The sequence below is a fragment of the Mauremys reevesii genome, linkage group 7, assembly GCF_016161935.1.
Source record: "Mauremys reevesii isolate NIE-2019 linkage group 7, ASM1616193v1, whole genome shotgun sequence".
NCBI lineage: Eukaryota > Metazoa > Chordata > Testudines > Geoemydidae > Mauremys > Mauremys reevesii.
The window spans coordinates 2,852,917-2,880,283 of record NC_052629.1 but is presented as its reverse complement, the minus strand read 5'-3'; the positions used below and the strand labels follow the sequence as shown (position 1 = coordinate 2,880,283).

Sequence of the window (27,367 nt, the reverse complement as noted above, 5' to 3'; positions counted from 1 at the left end):
TTGCCGTTGAGGAGCAGTGACTCAAAGGAAGGTTGGAGTGAGCTCATCTCCTCTTTCTTTCTTACTGTTAAATTTTCCAAGCCAGCAATAATGCTTATCCGGGACTCATGCAGAGCAAACCCCAAAGGTATCCCAACCCAGCAGCTAGTGTACTTCACAGCATGACCCCGGCGGTACAGGCAGCGCTTCAGACTACCCCCCTGAATACGTACGTGCCCTGGGAGTTGGGTGAGTTTGTACGCAGGTGGCTAGCCCAAGCTGCTGCCTAGGCCATTGTGGCCTCACTCCTATTTTCAGCATGCGAGCTTGAGCAGAGCTGCCTGACTGCACTAGGAAACACCCTCCCAGAGCTGTGTGGACATATCCCAAATGGCAGGTGTAATGCTGCCTGCAGTGACTCAAGAGCATGGGTACCAACCTCCGGGCACCCTGTCAGGAAGCAGGGCACAAGCCCCAGATTGGCTGAGCCTTCTATACTTAGATTTAACCAACTAAATATCAGAGAGAAACTCTTCAGGCTCTATAACAGCCAAACATGGAGTCCCAGGCAGTCCTCTTGGGTGTTCTGATCCAACTCCCCCGCCCCCAGCTGAGCCTGCCTTTGTTTTACACCAAGGATCACAGCAATATTCGGATTACTCCGTCCCAAAGGACCAGTCACTTGCTCCAGGTCAGTCGCACCTTAGATCTCACCGACTACGCTGGTAGCCAATCCTACAATAAACTACCTACAGATTTCTTAGGTGGGAAAAGGAAACGAGGTATTTACAAGGTTAAAGCAGGTAAACGTAGATGCATGCATGTGTTATAATCTTAAGTGTCAAAAAGTAATAGAAGCTTCTATAATCAGCAAGCTGTGTATGGCCTTTAGGGTAACCCAGGCTGGGCACTGGGGGCCTCTTACGTATGCCTAAAACCTTGCTGCCAGAGTCCAAGCAGCACAGAGATCTGGTTCCTTCTTGTTAGGGTTTTTTTATTCCCTTCCCCACCCTGTGCTCTGAGCTACAATCTCAGCTGATGGGAGGAATCCACTTGCATGGCTCATCTTCATGGAGGGTGGGGGGATGAGATGGACAACAAACATTTTTTGTCCTCTTTATCGTCCCACAGTCGTCTGTCAAGTGTCGATGGGACCTTCGCTGTGAGACAGGACCTAACACTTTTGGCTGGATATCAGCACTTCACACTAGTTAATGTCTCTCTCCTGTCTGGTGCCATGGCGTCACAGAGCCTCACAATACAACCACTCTAATATTGCCTTACAATAAGGGATACAGATGCTATAAGCAAGATTAATGCCGGCAGCCACTCACAAGCATTCAGTAAAGTCTAAATACATTCTTACAATTCTAATACTTATTTGAAAAATACTGACACACAGATGATGCAGACTGATTCCAGGTATATGTTTCTCAGTGTTCAGTTGAGACATGGGGACCTGCTCTGCCAGCGTCACAGCATTTTCAAATAAGCTTGCTCTGTGACAGGAGGGAGGCCTCCCAAGCCTACTAGAAGAGCTGTAGCTTTAAGAGGGGTTAATGGGAGGTGGCATGCACTCTTCAAAACCCCCTAGTTTTTAGGACTGAGAGTTGCTGCAGCCCAAGTTTCATGATGAGTTAGAGCACACAAAGCAGACTGGGCATTGTTACTGTAGCATATGAAGCAAGCATTTGTATTTCATAAACATGAGTGACATTTCTTCTCTCCTGCACATCCCTGCCGTGTTTAATTGCAAGCTTCGTTAAGGGAGGAGGGATTCAATTTCCACAGCCTTTTGCTATTTGCTAATACAGCCATTATGCGGCTGGAGTTTAGCGTAGCTGGGGTTCAGGGTATGGTAGTGCTGCAGGAAGCTGCTGGAAGGAATTTTGCCTTGAGGTAAATACCTTCGCAAACAATGCACCGAAAGGAACTGTGTCGTTTTAAAACTTTAATATCCCCAACTCACGTCATAGAAGCTCTTTAAATTGAGCGTGTACCTGATTCTTTTAACCACAAGTTATCCTTTGCGTGTAATAGACTGTGCCTGTTAATGGTCAATTGACATAAAAACTCTATATTAATTTGTGCTTTATCAACACATTCCTGAAATGTCGTAGGGTTCCTTTGTGTCTGTTCAGGATAAATAATTTGCTGCTGTTAGAAACCAATCTAACCCAATAGTGTAATTTTTTTAATGATTCTTTTAGATTTGCTTACAAAGAAAAAGCATACTTTGGTCTTCTGCTACTATAGAAAATTGTCTCCTTTGTTGGCAGTCACAGCAGAAAGGGCGAAGATTGAATGGGCCATTGTGGGTGAACTTGCCTCTAGCACTGGGTCTCCCCAGATCTGGGTAGACAGGCATATCTTTGGAGGTGAGAGAGCTGCAGGCAGAGTTAACAGGGGACTTCAATCTCCAGGGCTGTCAATCTGGTACCTTTCATCAGCACTACACAGTCACTTAATTACAAAACGCTTTGCTGTGTTGTTTTTATGGGGCTAATTGCATTGCAGGTTTTTTGGCTGCTGGACTCCTCTAATATTTTTGTAATCAGCTGGTTTATGTGATATATCTTGTAATGAACTAACTATTCAGCAGATTCTAGGTTTAGTATGTGGTGTTTGCTTGTCATCGAACCAAAGACTTGATTTTTCTTCTCCTGCAGAAAAATCAAATGTAATTTCTTTTTCACCCTCTTTCCCTTCCCTTGGTTTGAAATACTGTGTGAATTTCAGGGTGTGGGACGTAAATACTGGCGAGATGCTAAACACGCTGATTCACCACTGCGAAGCAGTACTGCACCTGCGCTTTAACAATGGCATGATGGTGACTTGTTCCAAAGACCGTTCCATTGCCGTATGGGACATGGCTTCCCCGACAGACATTACCCTGCGAAGGGTCCTGGTAGGACACAGAGCTGCTGTCAACGTAGTGGACTTCGATGACAAGTACATTGTGTCAGCATCAGGTGATAGGACTATAAAGGTGAGAAATTTCAAAGGCTGTTTATTTACAGCACTTGTCAGTGTTGACCAAAAAGAATGACCAGATTCCTGAGAACATAAGAGTTGGTGATATTAAAACTCAGAAAAAAGCCAATTCATACATAAACTGTAAATCAGTTTCCAAAGTGCTATGGTTTAATTTGGGGACAAGTCCTAATATAATAAAATAAAAGCTCTATGTGTGAGGAGTCAGTCTGTTAACTGTAGAAAGCTGTAGTCATATGTCACTGGTAAGGTAGCTTTCCCTACATCAGCAATAATGTCTTGAATTTGACTTGTGACCTCGAGGTTGTGATGACTTTTTGAACATTGTGGACACACCCGTTTCTCTCTCAGGTCCCTCACCTCCGTTAGTTACCTCTTAATAATTAGGCCCTGTGTGTTTTCTCTCCCCATCTCAGGTCTGGAACACTAGTACCTGCGAGTTTGTGCGCACCTTAAATGGCCACAAACGAGGCATCGCGTGTCTGCAGTACAGAGATCGACTAGTAGTGAGTGGCTCTTCAGATAACACTATCAGGTGAGAGGCAAGCTCCCATTGGGGAGCTCTGCGCGCGCGCGGTGTTCTCGGCTCACGTAAGGCCGTTGTCTCTGGTTCACTTGGGACATGCTGAAGTTAGATAACCGAAATGGTCTGTGCCCATTTCTCCTGCAACTGGGCTGCCTTTGCTATAGAATGCTGTGAACTACCGAAGGGGGGTATAGAAAGCCATTTTTCCTGCTTTGCCTTGTAGCCTTCCTGTCTCAAGAGTGCCATACTAATCAGCGAGTCAGACTGGTTAGACAGTTTTGGGGTGTGAAGTAGCTGGCAAGCACCACTTTGCATGATGTCCTTTTGTGGTATTTTATTTGGCCTATGTGTCTAGTTGAAGGGTCAGACATGCAATAAGAAGCATTTAATCCTCTGCAGAAATCTCCTGGGCTCACACCAAACTCCTCTTGTGGTGCTTGGCATCTGGTATAGTTTGGAACAGCTGGTTGAGAGCATGAAGTTCAGTTTTCTCGCTCTTGCACTTTCTTGGCTGCCCTAATGGCAGCCTGAGATTTAACCCCTTTCATGCTGGGAGTCAGGATTTCTTGGTAAATCATGCAGCTGCCGCTAGAGGGATGTACGATTATCTCCTTAACTAGCGTTGTTCAGTAAACTTGAGTCAACGTAAAACTGACCATGGTAAGTGGTTGGATCATACAAATGGGTGGTCGGGCTGCCTCCCTTCACCCTGCGGGGATAGAAGGGGACTTTGCTCTGCAGCTGAAACTTGGGAACGGACTGTCTGCGCAGCAGCAATCTACTTTCCTTTTTGACCAGTCCTCTGTTGTCAGTGGTGAATACAGAGGCATTTGTTTGCTGGGTGCTTTTCCTCACAACCAGCCACCTTTTCCTACTCTGAATCCCACAGGAAGCTGACACTCCTGTGTGTGACACCGCAAGGTGATTGAACCAGCTGTGCCGTGCCAAATTTTGCATGCTGTCTGCTTGATGGCATGACATAGTAGAAGGACCAGACCAGACGGATTGAGGGATCACTGACTCCTCCTTCCTTTTACACAGTGAAATGGGCAGTGATTACATTGTACTGTTTTTCTAAAATGCCCCTAAGTGCGGCAAAAAGATTGTGCACTTTGAATTTGAATAAATCCTTTTTTGTACAGTACTTTGAAACTCAGAACCAAAAGAAATGGGAATAGGAAATAGTAAAATTTCACAGCATTTAGAAAATCAGCTAAAATACCACTTGTAATAACCAACAAAAATGTCAGTACAGTAATCAGCCTAAAGAGGAATACAATTACTCTTATTTTACTCTGAATACAATTCCTACTTGATAGATAAATTGTGCTAGAATTTCATGAAAGTTGGTAGTGAATCTTAGCTGAACCCAAGTCCAGTGGCCCTCAAGGCGTGGTAAAAGGTTTACCTGCTCACTTACTCTGCCAGCCTTCGACAAGCATTGCTTGAGGGTGGTGGGTATCTGTGGGAAGGTGATAAGAGGGCAGCTTACTAAGTAATCTATGTGGATGACTTGATGTAGGTTTGATTTTAATTTACTTGAGATACAAGGTGTTGGCCTTCAATTGGGTGAAACATGATGTGAAATCTGAAGTTTGTAACTTCTGAAATTTGACGTCCTAGAGGTTGAAAACCTTTAGAATCCCTAAGAATTTTTTTTCCAAAAGGGAGTGTTTTAAATGATTTTCCAATTCTGTAAATACAGAGCGTATAAAAAAAGCTAGGAAATTAAAGTTCGTCTTCCTTAGAGATATAGTCTATCTGAAAATGATTTGGGTGGGATTTCAGGTCAGCTCTTCAGCTGGCGCAAGTCAAATAGCGCCATTGACATCACCATAGCTGTCCTGGTTTTTCAGCTGAGGAACTGGGCCCATCATGTTTCAAGGCATTTAAACCGAATAACTCAATACAGGGAGTCATTGAGGCCAGGGTATTTCATTGTTCCAAATAAACTATCAGCAGAGAAAAGAGAAGATCAAGGCGTGACTTGATCATGGTGTAGGAATCTCTTCACAGGGAGAAACTAATGGATATTAAAGGACTCTTTATTTAGTACCGGAAGGCGTAACCAGAACCAATGGCAGGAAGTTCAAGCCTGACAAATTCCAGTTAAAAATAATCCACCAGTGTTTAACCGTGAGGGTGATTAACCATTGGGACAAGCTTCCAAAGGAAGCTGTGGATTCTCCATCTCGTGATGGCTTCAAATCCAAACTTGGATGCCTTTCTGGGACCTGCTTTAGTGAAAGACAAGTTATTAGCCTCAATACAGGGGTAACGGTGAAATTCTCTGGCCTGTGTTATACAGGAGTTCAGACTAGATGATCTATTGGCCTCTCTGGCCTTAAAACATGAACCATTCTGCCAGCACCCCTATGCACTAAGGCTACACTTCTGCCTCTGTGTAAAACATCCCACCAAGCTGAGTCCTTCTCCGACTGCAGCTGTTTCCTCGGTAGAGAGAGATGCTTTGCGGCCGTGGTGCTGTGCATCCTCCCCCCGAGCTGCAAGGTGATTGAACAGATTAGGAGCCAGGGCCAACTGTTCAGAGTTGCTCGTTTGCCATGTGTCAAGTCACTTGACCTCATACCCACTAGAACCTGAACGTAACATAACAGAGTTTTCTTTGAAAAATATGCTCCAACTGAGCTGCAGGAAAAAGGGTGGGTTGTGGGGTGATGAATTCAAGATCTTCCACATTAGCACCATCAGAATCTTTATTTCCAAAGAACCCATTGACCAATTATAGTCTGAGACAGAAATTATAGTCAGCTCCCACTTCATTGCAATAACAGATTTTCAGATCTTCTCTCCTCCTCTTCCTAATCTCTTCCAGGTTGTGGGATATAGAGTGCGGGGCATGTTTACGAGTACTGGAAGGCCATGAGGAGTTGGTGAGATGCATACGCTTCGATAACAAGAGGATAGTCAGCGGGGCATATGATGGGTGAGATTGTTAACGAGGTTCAGACACCGAGCATCCCTCTTCCTCCCCCCTCCCTCAAAAAAATTAGACCTGTTGTCTGTTGTGCTATTCTCACACTTATGGTCAATATATGAGAAGTGCGTTACATTCTCCTGGCCTTTCCCTTTTCTGGAACAGGTCTTCTGTGGTGTGTGTTTTCCAGCAGTTTCACATGGCAGATCCATGCAGAACTCCTCATGCTTGAATCAGTGACAACCAGATCAGCTAGTTCTCTGCCCAGGAATGTAGTAGATCAGAGCACTGAGTCCATAAGGTCCGTGTCTCATGTTTAGCAGTGGCCAGACCTAACGCTGCTTTTTCTACAGCTCCCACAATTAATAATAATAATAATAATAATTGGAGATATACCAATCTCCTAGAACTGGAAGGGACCTTGAAAGGTCATTGAGTCCAGCCCCTGCCTTCACTAGCAGGACCAATTCCTGCTGTTTGTGCGTGCATGTCTAGCTTTCTCCCTTCCCCTTCTGCCCTACCTGTGGAGGTAAGTGTTACCCTCCGACTGGTCTGCCAACAGCAGTGTACACAATACAGGACAGCTTCATAAAGAGTGTTTCCTCTGGATCTGCAAGTCTTCCCATATGCTCCCCTTCTACCCCTATGCCTTTTGTCGCCCCGTCATTAGCAGTAATGGCCTACCTGAGCTAGACTCTAACCAAAGGGTGGCAGGCATCTCCAGTTATGCCCCTGTCAGAGCCGAGGAAATGGAGCAAGACCTTCCAGGGTGGAGCCAGCCTTCCAAAACAGAGACTTCCCCAGCAACAGTCAGACGTACCAGTAATAGAGCAGGGAGAGACCCAGCCAAGCCCCTTTGTTCCCCCACAACTCCTGGCAAGAACTTCACAGCTCCTGGATGCCAGTGGTGACAGCTAGCTACTTTTAGTGTTCGAGCTCTGGATGGTATTTTTGCTCTGCCAGTTTGCACCAAATCCTCCACTCGTCTCTCTCCCTGAGCTTCCATGTTTCTCTCTGGCCACCCCTCTACCTCAAGTATCAGAGGGGAGCCGTGTTAGTCTGGATCTGTAAAAGCAGCAAAGAGTCCTGTGGCACCTTATAGAATAACAGACGTATTGGAGCATGAGCTTTCGTGGGCGAATACCCACTTCGTTGGATGCATCCTCCACCTCAGGATTCCTTGTGACCTCTGCATTTGCATCTACTTTTTGCCTTATTTCTATGCCAGTTGGCCCCATAATTAACTAAATAACAGATAGATAAATAGAACTAAGACATGTCCATCGTCCCTGGTCACTTTGCTTGTGTGGTAGATCCCTTCCCCCCGCCCCTTGTCTGGGTTTTGTCTCTTTAGGCTGTAAGCTCTTTGGGACAGAAACTGACTGTACCTGTGTGTGTTCAGCCTGGTGGGATCCTGGTGGGACTGGAGGCTCTGGGAACCACCTCGATATAAATAATGGAGCCTGTCACTGGCAGCCCATCTGGTGGGGTACAATTTCAAACTACCGGACAGGGTTTTAGCCTCAACTCCCACTGACTTGTAACAGGAGTCACATAACTGGAAGCGCCTGCTGTGTGAGAGCTCAGTTTAAGCAGGTCACTCAGAGCCAAGGGAAGGAGGGGTACTGGGGAGGGGTGCATACATGGGGTAGTGGGGATGTATTTGGGGAAATATCTCAAGACCTGCCCCTATAGTGTAGTGTAGCCAGGTGCTTCTCACTGCTGCACAGCTGCTGCCGTTCACCACATCACTGAGTACTACAGAGAAGTGAATGAGCAGACGCACAGCCACTCAGAGAACGCAAGACAGTACAACAGGCAGACTGAAAAGTGCACAGAGTGTGTCTTGGTCTGGAAACTCCTGTCGATAATCTAGGGCAATGTGCTTAACCAAGCATTGCTGCTTGCGCTGTGAAAGGGACTCCAAAGAGCAGGGTCCTTTTCCAGCACTCTCCACTGCAGCTAGCCAGATTTCTGTGGCGGGGGAAGAGGCTTTCTTCACTGTGGAGGTTGTACTTGCGATGATGGGCTGGCTTCCTGGTACGTTGCTGGTGTCCAGGCTCCCTTGGGGAAGAGCTGACTCTCCCTTTCCAGGCTTGAATAACTCTGAGCGACACTGGGGTCTTGAGTAGCTAATTTGGATAGCATGTCCCCTGTGCCACAAAGTCAGCTTCCTTCTCCTGGGCAGGGAGCCCCTCTACTAGGGTACAGAATCCCACTCTCTTCCAGCCCTAAGCCTGCAGACTGGTTTAAATTGGGGTGTGGGGGTTCCGCACACTTAATTCTCCCCCATCCTGTTGTTAGCACCCTTCATACTACGAGATAGTCACTACATTGTGCAGGGGAGGAGCACATGTGATTGAACTCTAGGGGTGACCGTGTGGCTTAAGGACGAGGGAAATCTCCAGCCTAGCCCCGTTTGATTTTCTGTAAGAAATCTGACATCACGATTTGGTGCAGTCTAATGCGAAGACATTGGTGTCATCACCCCAGCTTTATAGCTAAACCCCAAACCTCTAGCAAGCTGGACACCAGTGCAGTGGCATGCCTGGGCTGTGGAGCAGTGGAGACGTGCCTTTTGCTCCCCCACTGAATGTGTCCTGTTTTCTGAAATGCTTGTGCGCTCGTGGTTCTCGTGGAACCTGCCTGTGGCTGCCCATAGCAGTAGTCTGCACGGGTGGAGCAACCCTAGCCTGTCTGCCTATTTTCTAGGAGGCAGGGCCGCGCTTGGACCAGGCGGAGGGGATGAATCCATGCTATGGAGACTGACACGCTTTTCTTCTTGTCCAACAAGAGGCTTTATATAACGTGTCATGTTATCTGTGTATAAACCCAAGTGCACTCACACAGCTGTGATCACTCCGTTTCATTGCTTTTGGCCCATTTGCCATTAAGGAGTAAGTGTCTACATTAACCTTCACCCGGGTTTCTACATTAGTTACTGTCACCTGCTTTTTTATGTAATTCATTTGTATGGTAACCATATACTTCCCCCGTAAGATCAGCAGGCTTTACCCAAGAGAGCATGTGAGAGCCAGGTGTCAAGAGCAGAAAGGCTTCTCTCCGGTTCCCGATGTATTATCTAAGCTGTTAACTTTAATTGCTGGTGAACCATTTACACTTTTCTCTGTAACAAAGCTTTGGTGCTTGTCCCCTCTTTCCTCTTCAGGAAAATTAAAGTGTGGGATCTTGTGGCTGCTCTGGACCCTCGCGCTCCAGCTGGGACCCTCTGTCTGCGAACCCTCGTGGTAAGAGCTTTTGGTTGGGGGGGGGGGTCAAGGTGGGGGAGGGCAGGCTTTGTCAAGGCTGTATTATGCCATGAAAGCTTGAGCTGTTGTAGACAAAGTTCAGATGAAGCAGATGATGATAGGCCCCAAAGGGCAGGCTTGCAGATGTGTCTGAATGTAAGGTATTATGGGCTCTTTCACCCGGAAAGAAAGCCTTGCAAAAAGTGCCATGGGGCCTTTAACACAGCCAAGAAATCAGTTTTACAGCCTCTTCAGCAGCCCCTAACGATACGCCGGGGCATCAGCTCCGTGCCAGTCCCAAGGGAGAATGTTTCGCTCCTGGACACCCCCGTCACCACTTCAGATATTGGAAGTCAGTGGAGCTGTGATAGTTTGCACCAGCTGAGGGTCTGACCTCAAGGGGATGATACCCTCTGCTGAGCGTACCTATGGAGTCTGCATAATCTCTGTGCTGCTGGGTGACCAGCACTTTTCCTGGGCCTCTTTCTTCTCTCTGGCAATTTTTTAATGTTGCCAGATGATTGTTGTTAAAAGGGGCAGTTAAAAGAAGGGCTTTCATCCCTTTTTAAAATTGATTTTAAGTTCATAACTAAAATCTATTTAAACAACGAGGAGTCCGGTGGCACCTTAAAAACTAACAGATTTATTTGGGCAGAAGCTTTCGTGGGTAAAAATGTCTGAGGGATTTTGAGCACATGTCAGCTGCAAACCATGGAGCAGCCCTATGCCTGTGAATGTACAGACCCAGAGAGTCTGAGACTTCCATATTGATCCTGTTCCAGCCTTAGACCCTGCTTGGGCACTGTGTGTTTCTGATAACTTGGTAGGCTTAATTTAACTAGTGCAATTTCATCTCCTTTTGCTGGCAGTGAAAAATACAGGTACCCTGAATAATTACATTATAAATCAGAAACTGTGGGATGAAAACGTTGTAGGAATCCGTGAATGAATCCCTAGAAATCCCTGTTTGTAGGAGCGAGTGAGTTAAGGGGGGAAGACAGAGGGCATGGAGCGTTACGTTTAGGGTCTTTCATGCCTGTAACTGCAGAGCATCCTAGTATCCGCTTACTCATGCTCTTTTTTCTTCCCTCGGCCTCCAAAATGAAACCGCGCAATAAAAGTTGCAAGCCGCCTGCTGTTTGTGTTCAATTTTCAAGCAGTAGGAGAAAAGTCTGCAGATAACGAATGCTCGCTGCATGCCAGTTCCTTTCATTTTTCCCTCCTTTGGATGGAGCAGCAGCCGCCTGCACTTGACAGCAGCTTCCCAAGCTGAGAAATAAGTATGGCGCAGCTTTACATTTCAAGCTAAGGAGGCCAGGTTCTTTTGGCTTTAACTTACAATGTGAAGCATGCATCACACCAGCTGCCCCTGTGATTTTAAAGAGCAAGGACGGTGATTAGTGCATAGGATCTTTAGGTAGAGGAATTTCATTTAGTAAACACTGATTGAAAAGTTCATTTTCAAAGTGGCCTTTTGAAATACCCGTCTCTTTCAGTCTCCTAGTGGCACTTGCTCTTGTAGTGACTTTTCCCAGCAGGAGCTCTATTCTGGTGGGCACACGAAACACCATTCCTATTTGAATACACGCAAAACCAGACTCTTGGAGTGTCTGTCTGTTTAATTAACTAGAATTTTAAAACTAAGGATGCTACTTGTAAGACAAACTTTATTTAAAATTAATTTAAAACAAAACAGAATTTGCCTTACCACAACTTTGAAATGGTCCTTTTTCCAGGCATTCAAAAAGGAGCTGCATTCAGAGTCCTGCTCTGTCAAAACAGCAGCGTCCTGTTTGGTGGGAAACTGTTCTGTTGATGACTATATTTGAGAGCCCTTTCATTTTTTGTGACTTACTCATCTTAAAACTAGCTGTCGTGGTTAGAATCTCTTAGCACATTCGGTTTTCTTTACCCCTTGTCTGGCAGCGTGGAAGGCACGACAAGGAGCCACGTACTGATACGAGAGTCAGGAGGTGTTGCGCTGCTTTTCTTTGCACTCCCTTTTGACCAGGGAAGCTGCCGCCCACGCTTGCACCAGGGAGCACTGATAACAGCTAGCCAGCACACATGGGACAGTGTAGCGAGTTGTGCGTTACGGTGTGCAGGATCTGGCGTAGATTGCCATGCTGTTTCCACTCAGCCTCCTATAAGAATGCAAACTGCCTCTAAAGGGCCTTTCCTGTGGCTACGTTTAGAACTGCTCAGGAGGAATCATTACAGTGTCATTTTGACTTTATAATGGTTCCCTTTGTCTCTTCCAGTTTAAGCTGTTTCCTCCTTCAGCAGTAGCAATAGTGCCAAGCAGGAGACTCAGGATCAATTCATAGATAGAATCAGAGAAGATGAGGGTTGGAAGGGACCTCAGGAGGTATCTAGTCCAACCCCCTTCTCAAAGCAGGACCAACCCCAGCTAAATCATCCCAGCCAGGGCTTTGTCAAGCTGGGCCTTAAAAACCTCTAAGAATGGAGATTCCTCCACCTCCCTAGGGAACCCATTCCAGTGCTTCACCACCCTCCGAGTGAAATAGTGTTTCCTAATATCCAACATAAACCTCCCCCACTGCAACTTGAGATCATTACTCCTTGTTCTGTCATCTGCCACCACCGAGAACAGCCGAACTTCATCCTCTTTGGAACCCTCCTTCAGGTAGCTGAAGGCTGCTATCAAATCCCCCCTCATTCTTCTCTTCTGCAGACTAAACAATCCCAGTTCCCTCAGCCTCTCCTCATAAGTCATGTGCCCCAGCCCTGTAATCATTTTTGTTGCCCTCCGCTGGACTCTCTCCAATTTGTCCACATCCTTTCTGTAGTGGGGGGACCAAAACCGGATGCAGTATTCCAGGTGTGGCCTCACCAGTGCCGAATAGAGGGGAATGATCACTTCCCTCAATCTGCTGGCAGCGCTCCTACTAATGCAGCTGAATATGCCATTAGCCTTCTTAGCAACAAGGACACACTGCTGACTCGTATCCAGCTTCTCGTCCACTGTAATCCCCAGCTCCTTTTCTGTAGAACTGCTGCTTAGCCAGGCGGTTCCCAGCTTGTAGCAGTGCATGGGATTCTTCCTTCCTAAGTGCAGGACTCTGCACTTGTCCTTCTTGGACCTCATCAGGTTTCTTTTGGCCCAATCGTCCAATTTGTCTAGGTCACTCTGGACCCTATCCCTACCCTCCAGTGTATCTACCTCTCCCCCCCAGCTTAGTGTCATCCGCGAACTTGCTGAGGGTGCAATGCATCCCATCATCCATAATGAAGATGTTGAACAAAACTGGCCCCAGGACCGACCCCAGGGGCACTCCACTTGATACCGGCTGCCAACTAGACATCGAGTCATTGATCACTACCCGTTGAGCCCAATGATCTAGCCAGCTTTCTATCCACCTTTATAGTCCATTCATCCAATCCATACTTCTTTAACTTGCTTGCAAGAATACTGTGGGAGACTATATCAAAAGCTTTGCTAAAGCCAAGATATGTCACATCCATTGCTTTCCCCATATCCACAGAGCCAGTTATCTCATCATCGAAGGCACTCAGGTTGGTCAATTGCCAAACTGTCCCCTGTTCCCCTAGAATCCACTGCTGGTGGAAATGCTATGGAGGCAGTGCTGAGCTGTATAGTAGGAGGTGTGAGGCTACCGCTCTGTCAGCCCCACCTAGTTGCTCTGAAGAAGAGCTCGGTTTAAGGGCATGGGGCTCGGGGAGCAATGCTTCCGTGCAGGTGTCTGCTCTGCTGTGGGCTCGCTGATGAAGGGCCAGGTTCCAAATATGGCAGACGTACTTTTACGCTACTTAGCTTGTTCCACAGATACAATAGCACACAGTAGCCGTATAGGGTTTACTGACCAAAAAGCAAATCAATTATTAATGTTCACCATGCATTCCCATCAGCCAGGCAGTCTGTAAAGTAATCCCTGCTGTCTCTCTGACCCTCCCGGTTAGGAGCATTCTGGGAGAGTCTTTCGACTCCAGTTCGACGAATTCCAGATCATCAGCAGCTCGCACGATGACACAATCCTCATGTGGGACTTCCTGAACGACCCAGCTGCCCAAGCAGAATCGACCCGCTCCCCGTCCAGAACATACACCTACATCTCCAGATAAATAACACTACACTGTACCTCACGCGCGCACAGGTAAGAACGAGGCACAAGGTTATGTGGGCACGGGGAGAAGAGGCAAATGTTGAGCTGGAAAGATTCGTTTGCATGGTCAGTATCTCCCATCGTGGCTGGTGGTCGTTATCCTGCCAGGATGCAGACACCTTCTGGTACCTTCGAGCAGGAGTTGTTGAAGAGTTCCTGACATGTGGTACTTGCAGTCCTTACACCCAATTCTCCTTTTGGCCCAGCTTCCCCAACAATTAAATCAGCAGTTGGAGCGGCTCCTTAACATGGGGGTGCAGGTGGTTTGACACTGGGCAGTTGTCACCAAGCTAGAAGGTTCTGCCAAATCATGGCAATTGCACTTCCCCCTAGGTAGTGATGGCGCCGTTCTCCCAGTGTTGGGGAAATGCAGGGTAATGGATTTGGCCAGTGGAGGAGTCGCAGACGAGCGAGTCCAGCCTGATTAAATGGAAATTTGCTGATGATAGTTCTCTTCGCCCTAGCTGCATGAGGTGAAGGCTGCTAAGACCAGGCCTTGCCTGTGTGTGTGTAGTGTTAACCCGCTAGCTTTTATCCCAGCAAGGAGAGTTACCACTTCTAGGCTGTTATGGGGGAACTTCCTGCCTGACAAGATTAATCATGGAGCTGGATTTGATTTGGAGGGGGGCGGGGCGCTATGGAGGGTGCTGCTTAGGATGGGCTTGGGTTGCACACTTCGGTTAGCGGATCTGCCACCGTTGCGTTTGGGACCCTGGGTGGCAGTTTCAGTTTCACTGGTGAGGGTGAGGCAGGTTCTCCATAACCGTTCACGTGAGCAGCAGTTTGGGTCACAGCCTGTGCTGTACTCTCCCGGTTCAGTGCATAAATACACCTGGACTCTCCAGAGCTCTCAACCCAGCACCTTTCACCTACTCGAAAGACACAGGAGGTAAGGGAGCTTTTCCTTAAAATGATCAGTTTGGTGCACAAAAGGGTGGTTCTTGTTCCTTTTTTTTTTTTTTTTTTTCCCAGAACTCGTTTAAGCTGCAGTATTTAAATTATCTGCCAATGCCGGGACAAAAGAACGATCCACGTAACCAATCCTTGCGGAAGAGAGAGGCTCTCAGATTCATTTCTGGAACAAAGTTGGCATGCGGTTGATCTCCGACAGAGTCTGCTCAGCGCAGCTGACTGCTTAAGTGCTGCTATATCAGAAGATGTCTTTGGTCTTTCATGAACGATTAACATTTTTAAACCACCCCTCTTCCTTTTCCCCTCTGCCTAGCCACTCCCCTCCCCACTCCCGTTTTTTCCTCTTGCCCCAGTCCTATAAATATATTTAACGTGTTGCCAGAATTCGTTGCTTTGGTGTTAAACAGAAGAATCATTGCCACTGTGCATCCTGCTGAGAGTCACTTCCGGGTCGGGGGGAAGTCCCTCTAACCCTTTGGAGGCTGGATGTGTATTGCAATTGCCCTCCGCAGTCATTAGGCTGCCAGTCTGGGCAGGGCCAGTCAACAAAAGGTTAAACTGGCTTCTGCCAAAGTCCCAAGTCCAGTATTGCCTGGGGGTGAGAATCAGCTCCTGAAGGGTATGGGGCAGTATTTCACTATCAGAGACATTCTCTGTACCCAGGGCAGGGTTCTGTTTCTCCTGCTATTGGCCCTGAAGACAGTATGGATTTTGTTAATGGTTTAAGATTTGTACTTCTGATTAGATAGAAACATGAGGCTGGGGTGGGGAGAAGACTCTGGCACCCTCTTTCCTCCTCCCCCAGGAGATGTCACAGCCAGAGGATGGAAGAGGGAGCTGCAGAGTACCTTGTTAGCCCAGCTTTGGAGGGCTTTTGTGGCTGACCATATGCCTAAATAAGAATATAAGAGCTGCTGTAGTGGGTCAGATGAGTGCTCCATCTAGCCCAATCTCCTGTCTCCGACAGTGGCCAGCGTGGTGCACTGTGACCCAGAGGGGATGGCTGGGTTGGGTCCTGTGGCTGATAGGGCAGATACAGCCAGTTGGCTGGGGCAGACCACGCATGGGATTGGCTGCCTTGGCCAGCTGGCTGTACCTCTAGGCCAGCTCTGTCGTATTTCTGGGGCTGGCACTGCCGGTCCCCTGAGCGAGCGAGGGAGATGAGTCATGTGACCTTCCTGAGCCCCAACCTTCTCTGCACCGCAATTTAGGAACAGGACGATAATTAACCCGCGTACTGATCATCACCCTGAATCGTCACACACTAGCCGAGACCTTTGAGAACCACCATGGATCAGAATGGAGAGCACCCCGCTGACAGGCAGGGCGTGAGGAGCGACTCTCCATGTCACAGCCAGTCAGCTAGACCGAAAGAGCCAGTGGGGGACCCCGCAGGCGCTGGCTTCCCCACTGCAGTGGGAACAGCCATCCGAGAGGCCTTGCTTTTGGAAGAGGAAGGGTTAAATAAAATAATCGCCAGGCATTCCAACCTCAGTTTAAGGTCTGTCAAAATTTCTGGTACAAACCTTAGGCCCCGTTCTCCCACTGCAGGTCGTGAATGACACCCATTGCCGTCCCTGGGAGTTAGTCCCATCCTGCACTGGGAAATTGGAGCCCTTTATCTCCTCAACTCTAAGGTTGGAACTTGGCAGATGGGAGATTTGACTGGTACGTTCTCACCAGCCTTGCTTTGCTGGGGGGGTCACGATTACGTCACTAACTAGCTTTGCCGTCCTTTTTCCACCAGCGACGTTTTGCAAGTGACTAGGTGACTCCAGAGGAGCTAGCAGATGGGAAGGCAGTGGAGACATTGGAAGGTAGCTGGCAGAGGAGCGTGAGAATCAGTGCGAAAAGAAACACCCGGCTCCCATATGTCTTCAGGAGGGCCTAGGACCCAGAGCGACTCTAAAGAGCCTCTCTTAGTCAGAGCTGGTCATCGACACGCCTCCTACTTTTTATTTGTTTAAATTACTATTGTAAAAAGAGCAAAATAAACTAACTCCGTTCGGAGAACATTTATGGCCTAACTCAGACTGGCAGAGGCAAAGAAATGCTGAGTCAAGACCGAAAGCGTATCCTTAATTCTAGGCTGCGCTATCGCAGAGGTCATTGGCTGCTGGGTGATCAGACAGATCAGGCATACTGGATCCCCAAAGCATGGGGGGGATGGACGGGTGGATCATATTTTTCACTCTGAATTGCTCCTGCTGAAGTGGAGTTCCAAGTCTCATCCTTAATATTGTTTGAACACGGCTCCTTTTGGTGCAGTTGTTACAAAACTGCAGTGTGGCTGGGAGAGAGTGGACAGTTATATGGAGCTGGCTGCAGACTCAACAGCTTTTCTTTCCCCCGTTTGTCTTGTCGCTTTTTGGCTACAGGCTGTGCTAGACGATCGTGACTCTTCGCCTTGGATGCAACAGAGGTTCTCACGGTTTTATCAGTGTCCTTGGGGGCGGTGCCTTCTAGTGTGGAGTTTGTTTTGCTAGTTGTGAGGACTTGGGGAGATCCAGAATGCTTCCTGGCCAGACATGGAGACAACACTGTTGCAAATCATCATTGGTTGTCCTAGCCCTGCTGTTCCATGTTGCTATTTTGAAACTTCTAAGCACTGCTGGGTTTTTAAGTGGCGCCAGAGTTGTAATTCTGCTGTATAAATCTGTTTGTAAGCTACAGTGTGTGAGCAACTGCTGCAATATTTTTATTTTATTTTTTTGGTGTGTGGTAGAGTGATGCTGACTCTTCAGGAGGGACTGTGTCTGGGTAGTTAAAATACAGAATGGCTCAATGGAGAATCCTACCCCAGCCTTCAAGTTGTACAAAGTCCTACCCCAGACACCAAGTTCCTTCTGATGTCTAAGAAGGAAACTGATCTAAGAAACTCAAATCTGCCACAACTCTCAGCCTAGGAGGAATAATGTGGTTATTAGATCTTCATGTCAAGAGGAAGGTGGCTTTCTACCTTGTCCACTAAGGATCTGTGTGTGAAGATTTCAATGTGAATTGACGGTGTAATCCCCAGCAGGGCTGGAGTAAATGCAGCATTTAAAAAGAGAAGAAAAATGAAATTAGTCTGGTGAAAGGAGCTAGAAGCAAGGGCTAGAGGTGTGCATGGACTCAGGTGTTGCACATCCCTTTGAAATGAGATACATCTGCTGCATCTAGACTGTCACTTCTCCCACGATAGTCTTGCATTTTGGACCTGGGGACTGGAAGCTGGAGGTGGGACGTAAGAGCAAGACAATCCATTACAGCGCTGCCGACGCCTGTTCACTACTCCAGGGCAGCTAGAGGTCAGGAGGGAGCCTTGCTGCAAACACGCATGTTTCTGATCCCAGGAGGAAAGCCGCTCACATCAACATATGCAAACTGAAAACGGGCGTGAAGGAATTTGCAGCCCAGAGAACCTTTTCAGCTCTCCCTCTGCTCCAAGGGTTTCAGGCGGCGAGAGTTGAGGTCTGTGATCATTGTGAACATCGAAATGCTGTAAACTTGTTTCTGAACTGGAAGAGGTTGTGGCCCGCCATGCTTCCCCTTCCCATCCACCTGTTCCTGCATTGAAAGGATCCTTTATTCTGTATTTGAATCCTTGTACACTGCAAAGCTGGAGAGTAAGGTGCATATTTTTCCTCTTTCTCCTCCCCACACTGTCTGACCAGAACATTGGGCCTGATGCTGAGACTCTTGTCACCCTGAAGTCCAGTTGGGAGTTGTGGGTGTTCAGCACCTGTCAGGATTGGGCCTTGCACTCAAGTGTCCGTTGATTTCCTTCAGCTCCCTTTTAGGTCTGCTTTTGTGACCCGGGATTCCTGAACTGGTCCATGGAGCATTTGGTCGAATGATGCTAGCTGCCCCTCCTCCTCAGCAGCTGCTAATGGGGCAGAGGAGCCAGCCTGGCTGCGGCAGGGATATGGCGAGTCCTTGCCTGAAGGATGGAAGGGGAGGCAGCCCAGGTGATTGGAAAGAGGAGGGGAGAGTGGCCCCTCTGCAAAGGTGGGGACTACACTGAACAGTCATGGCCTAGGTCTAGATTGTGCACTGTTCTACAGTGCGCAGTTGGTTTAGAAGGAAGGAGATTCTTCTGTGTAGGAGAGGGTAAAAATCCTTGTCAGAAACAACTGCTTTCTAGAATTGCCAGATTGGTTGACTCCCCGTTTTTTGTACCCATTCGGGGTCGGGAGGACAATCTGAAATAGTCATTGGGAATACCAACTGCCAAAGAGAACTTTACCAGGGGCCTCGTGCGGCATGCAGGATGTATTTCTCTTGCTGAGCTTTGCCTTGTTGTTACCCCCACCCCACCACAGGCAGCAAGATTTCCAGAGAGGGTAACTTCAGGTGACCCCAGCTGCACCTCCAGAGGCAGGGCCTGCATGTGAAATCTCTCCTGTGACTGCCTGCTGGTTTTCGTCCGTGTGGTCTGCAGTCGTCCTACCCTCACTACGGAGTGCTGCTAAGGGAGACTACAGGTCCCTGCATGCAATGCTTCGTCTTGAGCCAAGCAGCCATCACTTGGGTTGAGATGGAAGATGGCCTGCTGGGACTTGTAAGCTCTGACGTCTACACTTCTGTGTTGAAGATACTGCCAGCTGCATTCTGAGGCTTTTTTCGCATAAGGTTTGGCTTTTCGGCTGCTGCTGGCAGGTTCCCAACTCAGTCCTCAGTTGGTCAGAGGTTGGCCACCCTGTCATAACGTGTGATACCTAATCTGGATCAGGAATCTACCCACTCACTACCTTTTAAATCATCCTCAAGGTGCCCTTCCAAACAGCCTGGTGGCCAGCTCTTCTGTCTGCCTGGTCCCAGCAGCACACTTCCTCGCAAATAGATTTCAGTCCCCATTAGCTCTTGCCCAGTTACAGTTCTGTTAAACACAGAAAATCCACCCAAGCGATGACATTATACCCACCTCTCCCCCGGTGTAGATGGCATTATGTCGGTGGGAGGGCTTCTCCTCTTGCCCTAGCTACTGCCTCTTGGGGTGGAGTCACTAGGCTGGTGGGAGAAGCTCTCTGGGCCGCATAGTAACATCTTCACTAAGTGCTACTCAGCTGCACCGCTGCAGTGTAGACAAGCCGTGTGTGTGCGCGCGCACGTACGCGCTGACAGGTGTAATTCTCAGCCTGGGAAGATACACACGCACTACAGCCGTGCCTGAGCGGAGTCCCACCGGTCCGGTCCTGCGCTGCTGCAGCCACGCTGCCACTTTTACGTGCCAACTCAAGCAGAGCTAGCGTATCCGTCTACCCAAGCTGGGAATTACAACTCCCAGCTGCTGCGTGGACGTAACCGTAGGGATGCATTGTCACCGCAGGCCCCTTACAATACTGCACCTGGCTACTGGTTACTTTTTAGCAATGGACCATCCTGAGATGTTTTCAAATTCCTTTTCAAGTGACTCCTATAAGGTTATGGCCAGAAGAGAGACATGGTAAAACTTGATCCTCCTGACTCAACATGACTGCTGCCTGCCTGTCTTTGAATCCTAGTTGCCGACTTCACTGGTAAAATGTGTTGATCCTGTTAGCACTGCAGAGCTGATTAAATTATTAGTAAAGTTCTACTTGCTGAATCATTACTGCTGGAAGAGGGTGACCCACCTCTGGTTGTCAGGACCCAAGCTGATGTCAGTGCTAGTGAGCTGGCTTGTAAAACAGATTTTTTCCTGCTGTGAAACTCATTTTGCCGATCAATGTGGGACTCTGTACCTCTGAGTGTAACCCCACTTTCAGCTCCTTTCCTTGGTATTCTGACATGAGACGCTGGGCTGCTCGTTCCATCCATAGTTATGATGCAAAAGGCACTGGTAACCCACGAAATATAATTGATCCAGTAACTTGTAATTACTTTTACAGCAAAGCTTTTTAATACCCCTGAGCACCCAATCATCCAGCTCATACTGCATCACCTTTAAACTGCTCAGGTGGAGGTGGGGGTGGAAGTGGAAGGGGTAGAAAGAACATGGTCTCTTCAGAGTTTTCTGTTTGTTACTCTGCTATATTTGTTCTCTAGATCCTTAAGTAACGAGTGCTTTGAATTTTGTGATTATGTTACGGTGACATGTAGTTAATGTACTAATGTTCACTTGAACTAGGATTATGGTAACCGTGTGGGTTTTTTATTATTTTAACTGTTCAGAAAATAAGTTAAATACAAGTGTAATATTAAGCTGTGAATCTGTTGTTTTATTTCTGGTATGGAGGATGTAACCCTAAATACAAAAAGTCTCAATTCTTCTTTGAGCCTCTGTCCATGTGAGTCCCTCTTATGGTCTGCCTATGAACAAAGCATCTCAAACCACCGTTACTGTAAGGTAAGTAACTGGCCTTTCCCATGTTGCCATGCAGTCAGGATAAATATGGCCTCTTGTGTAGCACACAAAACCTGTGGTTAGCTAGTTACTCAGCAGCCAGCTGTCATTCATTGATGAATGAAGCTTAAAAGACTGCTCTGCCAGTCAGAAAACAGCATATTCGTAAAACCACAGCATACTTTTTAATTAACAAACTGCCCATCCATGGATGGTGGCCCCTGGCTGGGCACACCAGTCCATCTTGTAAGTCAGAGAATGAATGCAGCAGGTACATAAGAGCTGAAACCCATCTTACCATTTAAAAGCGGGAACCAGAGTGGGGACGACTATAAGGAATTTGTGCTTTTCTAGATAATCTTGTAAGATCCTGGTTGGAAAAGCACAAATTTCTTTTATAAGCTAATCAGAATCCCAGCTGTTCAATAACAAGTGAGTAATTGACATATCCCAGCACCAAGGTAGGACACAGTGTTTAGGATGCTGTTGTCATTATAACTGGCCTAAAAATTGACTTTCACACCCTCACCCTGAAAAGACCTGTCCCCTTGTAGCTCTTTGGTTTACTCAGCAGCCCCTTTTAAAACAAAGGTGTCACTGGTTTGAAGAACCCAGCTCCTGGGGCGGAGAGAAAAGAAACACACACTGCACTCCTTGCTATCCATCTCCCTCCCGCCTCCATTCTTGGGAGCCAGCAGGGGATTTGAAATTGCAAAGATTCCTGCTTTCTGAAGTGCTGGGAGCAGGAATCCTGTCAATTTCAATCCCCTTCTGTCTTTGTGACACAATTCCCAGTGATTCTTTATTTGGGGGTGTGGGGGTTCGATTTGCACCATTTTAACCCTTCATATCTTTCACTTACAGTACCAGATTTGGAAGAGGAAACTACTGTTGTCTGTTTAAATGACTCCCAGTCACTCTGCGGGTTGGCAGTGTACCTGCCGCCTGGCATGCAAAGAATCAAACTCTTCTAGTTACTGCAGAGCCCCCTTCTTTCTTTCAAAAGTTCTGTTGGGGCCCAGCACGTTTTTCCCCCATTGCCAGCTCTGCATCTTTCACATCTGTGCATACCTGCACCAGCCGCCAAATACCAAGCCAGGCCAAATTGCAACACGTAGTCACTCTGGAGCCACTCCTAGCAATTCTATAGTTAAGATCCTATATTGCAAGCTGGGTTTTCATCCCCTCTTCTCATCTGTATCATTTTAATAAATCTTTTTTGTTTGAAAATGGGCAGACCAGAGTAGTTTTGTTCTGTCTTGGAGGAAAATGATCAAACTGGTTTTCATTTTTTATTTCTTTTCTTTTTTTAAGGCCAGCGGGCACCATTGTTATCTGGTCTGACCACCTACATAACACAGGGCAAAAAATTTCACCAGAAATTCCTGCATCAAGCACAGAAACTTGTGCTAAATCGTGTCTTCTAGAAAGAAAACCAATCTCAATTTTAAAGATTTCTAGTGATGTAGAGTCTACCACAACCTGTGGTACATTCCAGTGGTTAATGACCCTCACTGCTAAAAATCTGTGTCTTATTTCCAGTTCAAAAGAATAAGAATAAAGTAAAATTTACCCTGGCTTCAAATTAACATAATTTGATGTCCTTATCACTAAAAATGACTTCAAATTTGCATGTTAATGGTCTCTGAAAACCAGCACAGGGGCTAGTTCTTGGGGGAGGGGAAATTGACCAGATTTAGATCTGCTATGTAAGTAAGTGTAAGACCCACAAGAAAATTCGTAATAAATAAATTGACCAGTGATGTGTAATTTACGCCAGTTTGAAGTGAGTTAGGAAAACAGCTGTTTGTTGAAAAAGCAGTGTGGATCTAGGAATCCTGGGTTCTGTTCTCTGCTTTATAACCATGGGCTAGTCCCGTGCGGCCCCTTCCCCCCCCCCCCCGTGTCTGTTTCCCCTCTCACCCTTTGGCTGTCTTGTGTATTTAGACTCTTAAGTTCATACTATGGTTATGTGCAATGCCCAGAGCAATGGGCCCCCAATCTTGGTTGGGGCTTCTAACTGACTGCTACCATTACACACATAATATATGCAACAATAAATACTTCAGTGGCAAAGTGGTTGAGACTTGTGTTGGCTTGGCTGTCAGGGTTGTGAAATTACAACCCTGGGTACAGGATTTAAGTAGTGCAAGGCCTGGAGGTGTGTCCACAGGAAATGTCAGTGGGGTTGGTGTGACTGTGGTGGGGTAATGCCTTCAACTCGCAAAGAATCGGCCCAGCAGATAACTACAAAAGTTCAGATGAACACAAGTGGCTTCCAGGGCTCTTGTGACAAATTCATTTTCTGCCACATAGGGCCAGTCGGATATGGATCTCTGCAAAGCATCCACAATGCCGCGCCGGCGTCCCAGACGAGTGGTGCCAAACAAGTTGGTTACACTGGGGAAGAGAATGCACGTCTCTCTTTCCCCACTGAGGAGGATTCGGCGAGAGAGGCTGAGAGTGATTCTGGCTGTCCCTGCGTGGGCTCTGAGGCGTGACTCTCAGTTCTGTTAGTCCTGTCCAAGGGCAAGCCCTGAGTTTTTCCTCCTGTGCCTGGATTTCTCATCTCAGCGGTAAGGTGAGTATTCGGGGCTGGCTGAAGGCCCTCATCATCCGGCAGCCTGGTCTCTGGGTAGCTCAAAGGGGAGGAATCTGTGTATTTCTCTGACGGTCACCTCCGGGCTTGGGGAATTCTAGCCCTCTTCCCCTGGAGACACATGTGACTCTCAGCTGTGAGGCAGTGCCGGACCTATGGCCCAGCATGGTGCTGGGCTGCCGGAGGTGCTGGGTTTGTGATGGAATGGAAAAGAGGGCCTGCCCGCGCAGGCAGTACGGTTTTCATAGCCCTTTTTGCAAAACCCTCCTCAAACCATCCGATTGCCAGCTCAGGTACCTGCAGCAGAATCCCATTGCCGTCTCAGTTGGGTACAGCGTTCCCCATTTCTTCCCTAATCGGTTATGCAGTCTTTGGGTCCACCCTAGAGGTGGCTACACTGGAGTTTTGGATGAAACAATCCCTATGTAGAGAGAACTTAAGTGCTTCAGGGTCCTTCTGGATGGATGGCAGATGCAGAGGGGTTTCGTGGGAATGCTGCCTTTATGGGTTACCAGACAGTAATAACTGCAAAACCGCCAGGAGCCGATTCCTGGGGAAGTGTTTTTTCTAACACAAAGACTCAAACAGCATCTCTTGCTTCCAGGCCTGCAAATCTAAGTGTTCCTGGCCACCCTGTCACACCAGCAACACTGCGTGGCCTAGGAGAGTCCCTGAGTTAGTGGAAGGGTAAGATGGTTTGAAGAAAATAGCCCTCTGCTTATGTAACTTTTCTCTGCACATCAAAGTAACCAACTAGCAGGCTGCTCCCCTCCCCTCTGTGCTTGGCAAGAGCAGCTGTGAGGCTTTGGAGCAGAAATCCTATGGTGAGAAAGAGCACAAGCCGCGTGTCTGCAATCACGAGGCTCCCTGACAAATCAGTGAAGGACACGCTCCAGGGATGGTGTAATCTAATATGCAAGTGGCGTTCCAAGCATGCGAGCAGGGATTGTTTTGAAGCAGATACCGGCAGCAGATGAATGTTTTTCTGCCCCTACAACACCTGACTCCCTGTAAGGAGAATGGAAATACTTTGACTTCTTAGCAATCCAGAGAATTTAAGGCTGTTATAGGAGAACAGCCAGTAAATGTTTGGTGCTTTAAAAGGGCCAGTTTCACAAGGTTGGGAACAATTACCAGTCTTGTTTGGAGGGAGACTGTAATCAGAGAAATGGGAATGATAATTGGGAATTGCTTAAGAACACTTTGCTAGATGCCCAAAAAGCCATAATCAAGGAGGAAGGTTGTACTGGTTAAAAAACTTACCTGGTTTTAGAGGGAATTGAAGGCAGATATAAAAAGAATTTATGTATAACAAATGGAAGAAAGGGGAAGTTGATAGTAATGAACATAAAACAGAAACTAGGGACTGTAGAAAATTGATAAGGGAAGCAAAAGGACACAAGGAGAAGTCTGTGGCCAGCAAAGTTGAGGACAATGAGAAGTTTTTTAAGTATATTAGGAACAAAAGGTATCCTAACCATGGTACTGGTCCATTACTAGATGAAAATGGTAGAAATATCAATAATGCAGAAAAGGCAGAAGTGTTCAATAAATATTTCTGTTCAGTGTTTGGGGGAAAACAAAAAATGTCGTATGATAACACTCTTCACATTCTACTGATATCTCAAGAGGATGGTAAATAGCAGTATTAAAATTAGACATTTTAAAATCAGTGTGTCCAAATAACTTGCATCCAAGGGTTTTAGAAGAGCTGGCTGAGGCGCTCTCTGGACCATTGTTGATTTTCAATAAGTCTTGGAACAGCAGAGAAATTCCAGAAAACTGGAAGAAAGCTAATGTTATGTGAATATTTTAAAAGGGTAAACAGGATGATCCGGGTAATTACAGGTCTGTCAATCTGACATTGATCCTGGGCAAGAGAGTGGAGCAGTTGATTCGGGCTCTATTAATAAAGAAAAATAATAAAATGATGCCAATCAACATGGGCTTATAGAGACTAGATCCTGTCTAACTAACTTGCTATCTTTTTTTTATGAGATTAGAAATTTGGTTGATAAAGGTGATCATGTTGCTGTAATACACTTAAGCTTCTGTAAGACATTGGACTTGGTACCATGCAACATGTTGATTAAAAAAATAAAGATATAAAATTAACATAGGACACATGAAATAGATTAAAAGCAAATGTAATTGTAAGTGGGTATATTTCTAGTAGGGTCCCCCAGGGATCGGTTGTTGGCCCTACACTATTTAACATTTTTATTAATGACCTAGAAGAAAACATAAATCTATCGATGACAAAATTTGCATATGACACAAAAATGGGGGGGAGTGGTAAATAGTGGAGTGGGCAGGTCCCTGATACATTGATCTGGATTGCTTAGTAAGCTTCATGCAAACAAGCAATGTGTGCTTTAATATGGTTAAATGTAAATGTATGCAGCTAGGAACAGAGACTGCAGGCCATACGTACAGGATGGGGGACTCTACCTTGGGAAGCAGGGACTCTGAAAAAGATTTGGGGGTCATGGTGGATAATCAGCGGAACATGACTTCCCCATGCAACACTGTGGCCAAAGGGTACTTGGATGCAGAAACGTGGATCTCAAGTAGGAGCAGAGAGGCTATTTTATCTCTGCATTTCATGTTGGTGCGACTGTGTCTGGAATCCTGGGTTCAGGTCTGATAGTCATAATTCAAGAAGGAGGTTGATAAGTTGGAGAGGGTTCAGAGAAGAGCCACGAGAAAGATTCATGCCTCACAGTGAGACTTGAGCTCAATTTCTTGAGCTTAACACAGGGAAGGTTAAGGGGTGACTATCACAGTCTATAAGTACCTGCCTGGGAACAAATATTTAATACTGGGCTCTTCAGCCTAGCAGAGAAATGTGTCACATGATCCAAGGCTGGAAGTTGAAGCCAGAGAAATTCAGACTGGAAATAAGGCGTAGAATTGTAATACTGAGGGTAATTGTCCACTGGAACAACTTACCAAGTGTCATGGTGCATTCTCCATAACTGGCAGTTTTTAAATCCACATGGGATGTTTTTTCTCAAAACTCTGCTGTAGGGATTAGGTGGGGCCAGTCTCTGGCCTGTGTCCTACAGGAGGTCAGATGAGATGATCACAATGGGCCCTTCTGGCCTCAGCATCTCTGAATAAAAGATGGAAATTGAATTCCCTTGCCAAGCAGCATGCTAGCGGGGTCTGTAACACCCCTCAATAGGGTTTGAACTTGAGACCTTTGGAGCCATACCACAGACCCAGCTACCCCTTGAGCTAAAGGAGTAGCTCTGTTAGCTGGCGGCACTAGTAGGCGCTGATTCTCTAGTGGACCAGCTAAACACGTGCTAGGCTTCTTCAGGCTTTTACAGAAGCACAGTCAGTTTTAAGGCCGGGCTTGACAAAGCCCTGGCTGGGATGATTTAGCTGGGGATTGGTCCTGCTTTGAGCAGGGGGTTGGACTAGATACCTCCTGAGGTCCCTTCCAACCTTGATATTCTATGATATCACCCACCATTATCTGTTCTGTGGGACCTCAAATAGACAATGTCCACCTCAGTCCACCAGCTCCCCTGTGGCTGGGCCGTGCAAACATGCGCCGTGCTGGTGAGGCAGGAAATAACGTCAGCTCTCCCAGCTGACAAGTTGGCTGGTTGTGGAGCTGGGCTCGGGTGGGCTGGGTAAGGGATGCAGAGCAGGGAGGTGCTGAGCAAACAGGTCTGGGGTGAAAAGGACTCACCTGTGCAGGTAAGTGG

The 27,367-nt window shown here is 47.1% G+C and overlaps 1 protein-coding gene across 17 annotated transcripts in view; it reads left to right on the top strand.

The window, feature by feature from the left end:
- The window catches only part of BTRC (beta-transducin repeat containing E3 ubiquitin protein ligase), a 172,349-nt gene extending 151,442 nt beyond the window's left edge, over positions 1-20,907 (top strand). For 15 of the 17 annotated variants that reach the window (XM_039546861.1, XM_039546859.1, XM_039546862.1 and 12 more), the window contains 6 exons: positions 2,719-2,968; positions 3,390-3,508; positions 6,336-6,446; positions 9,607-9,685; positions 13,628-13,821; positions 14,803-20,907. In XM_039546861.1, the coding sequence (XP_039402795.1) occupies positions 2,719-2,968; positions 3,390-3,508; positions 6,336-6,446; positions 9,607-9,685; positions 13,628-13,789 (721 nt within the window). In that variant the 3' untranslated portion in view covers positions 13,790-13,821; positions 14,803-20,907. The remainder of the gene's footprint in view (positions 1-2,718; positions 2,969-3,389; positions 3,509-6,335; positions 6,447-9,606; positions 9,686-13,627; positions 13,822-14,802) is intronic. The other 2 variants (XR_005601198.1, XM_039546860.1) reach the window with 2 other exon arrangements.
- The last annotated feature ends 6,460 nt before the right edge of the window (positions 20,908-27,367 follow it).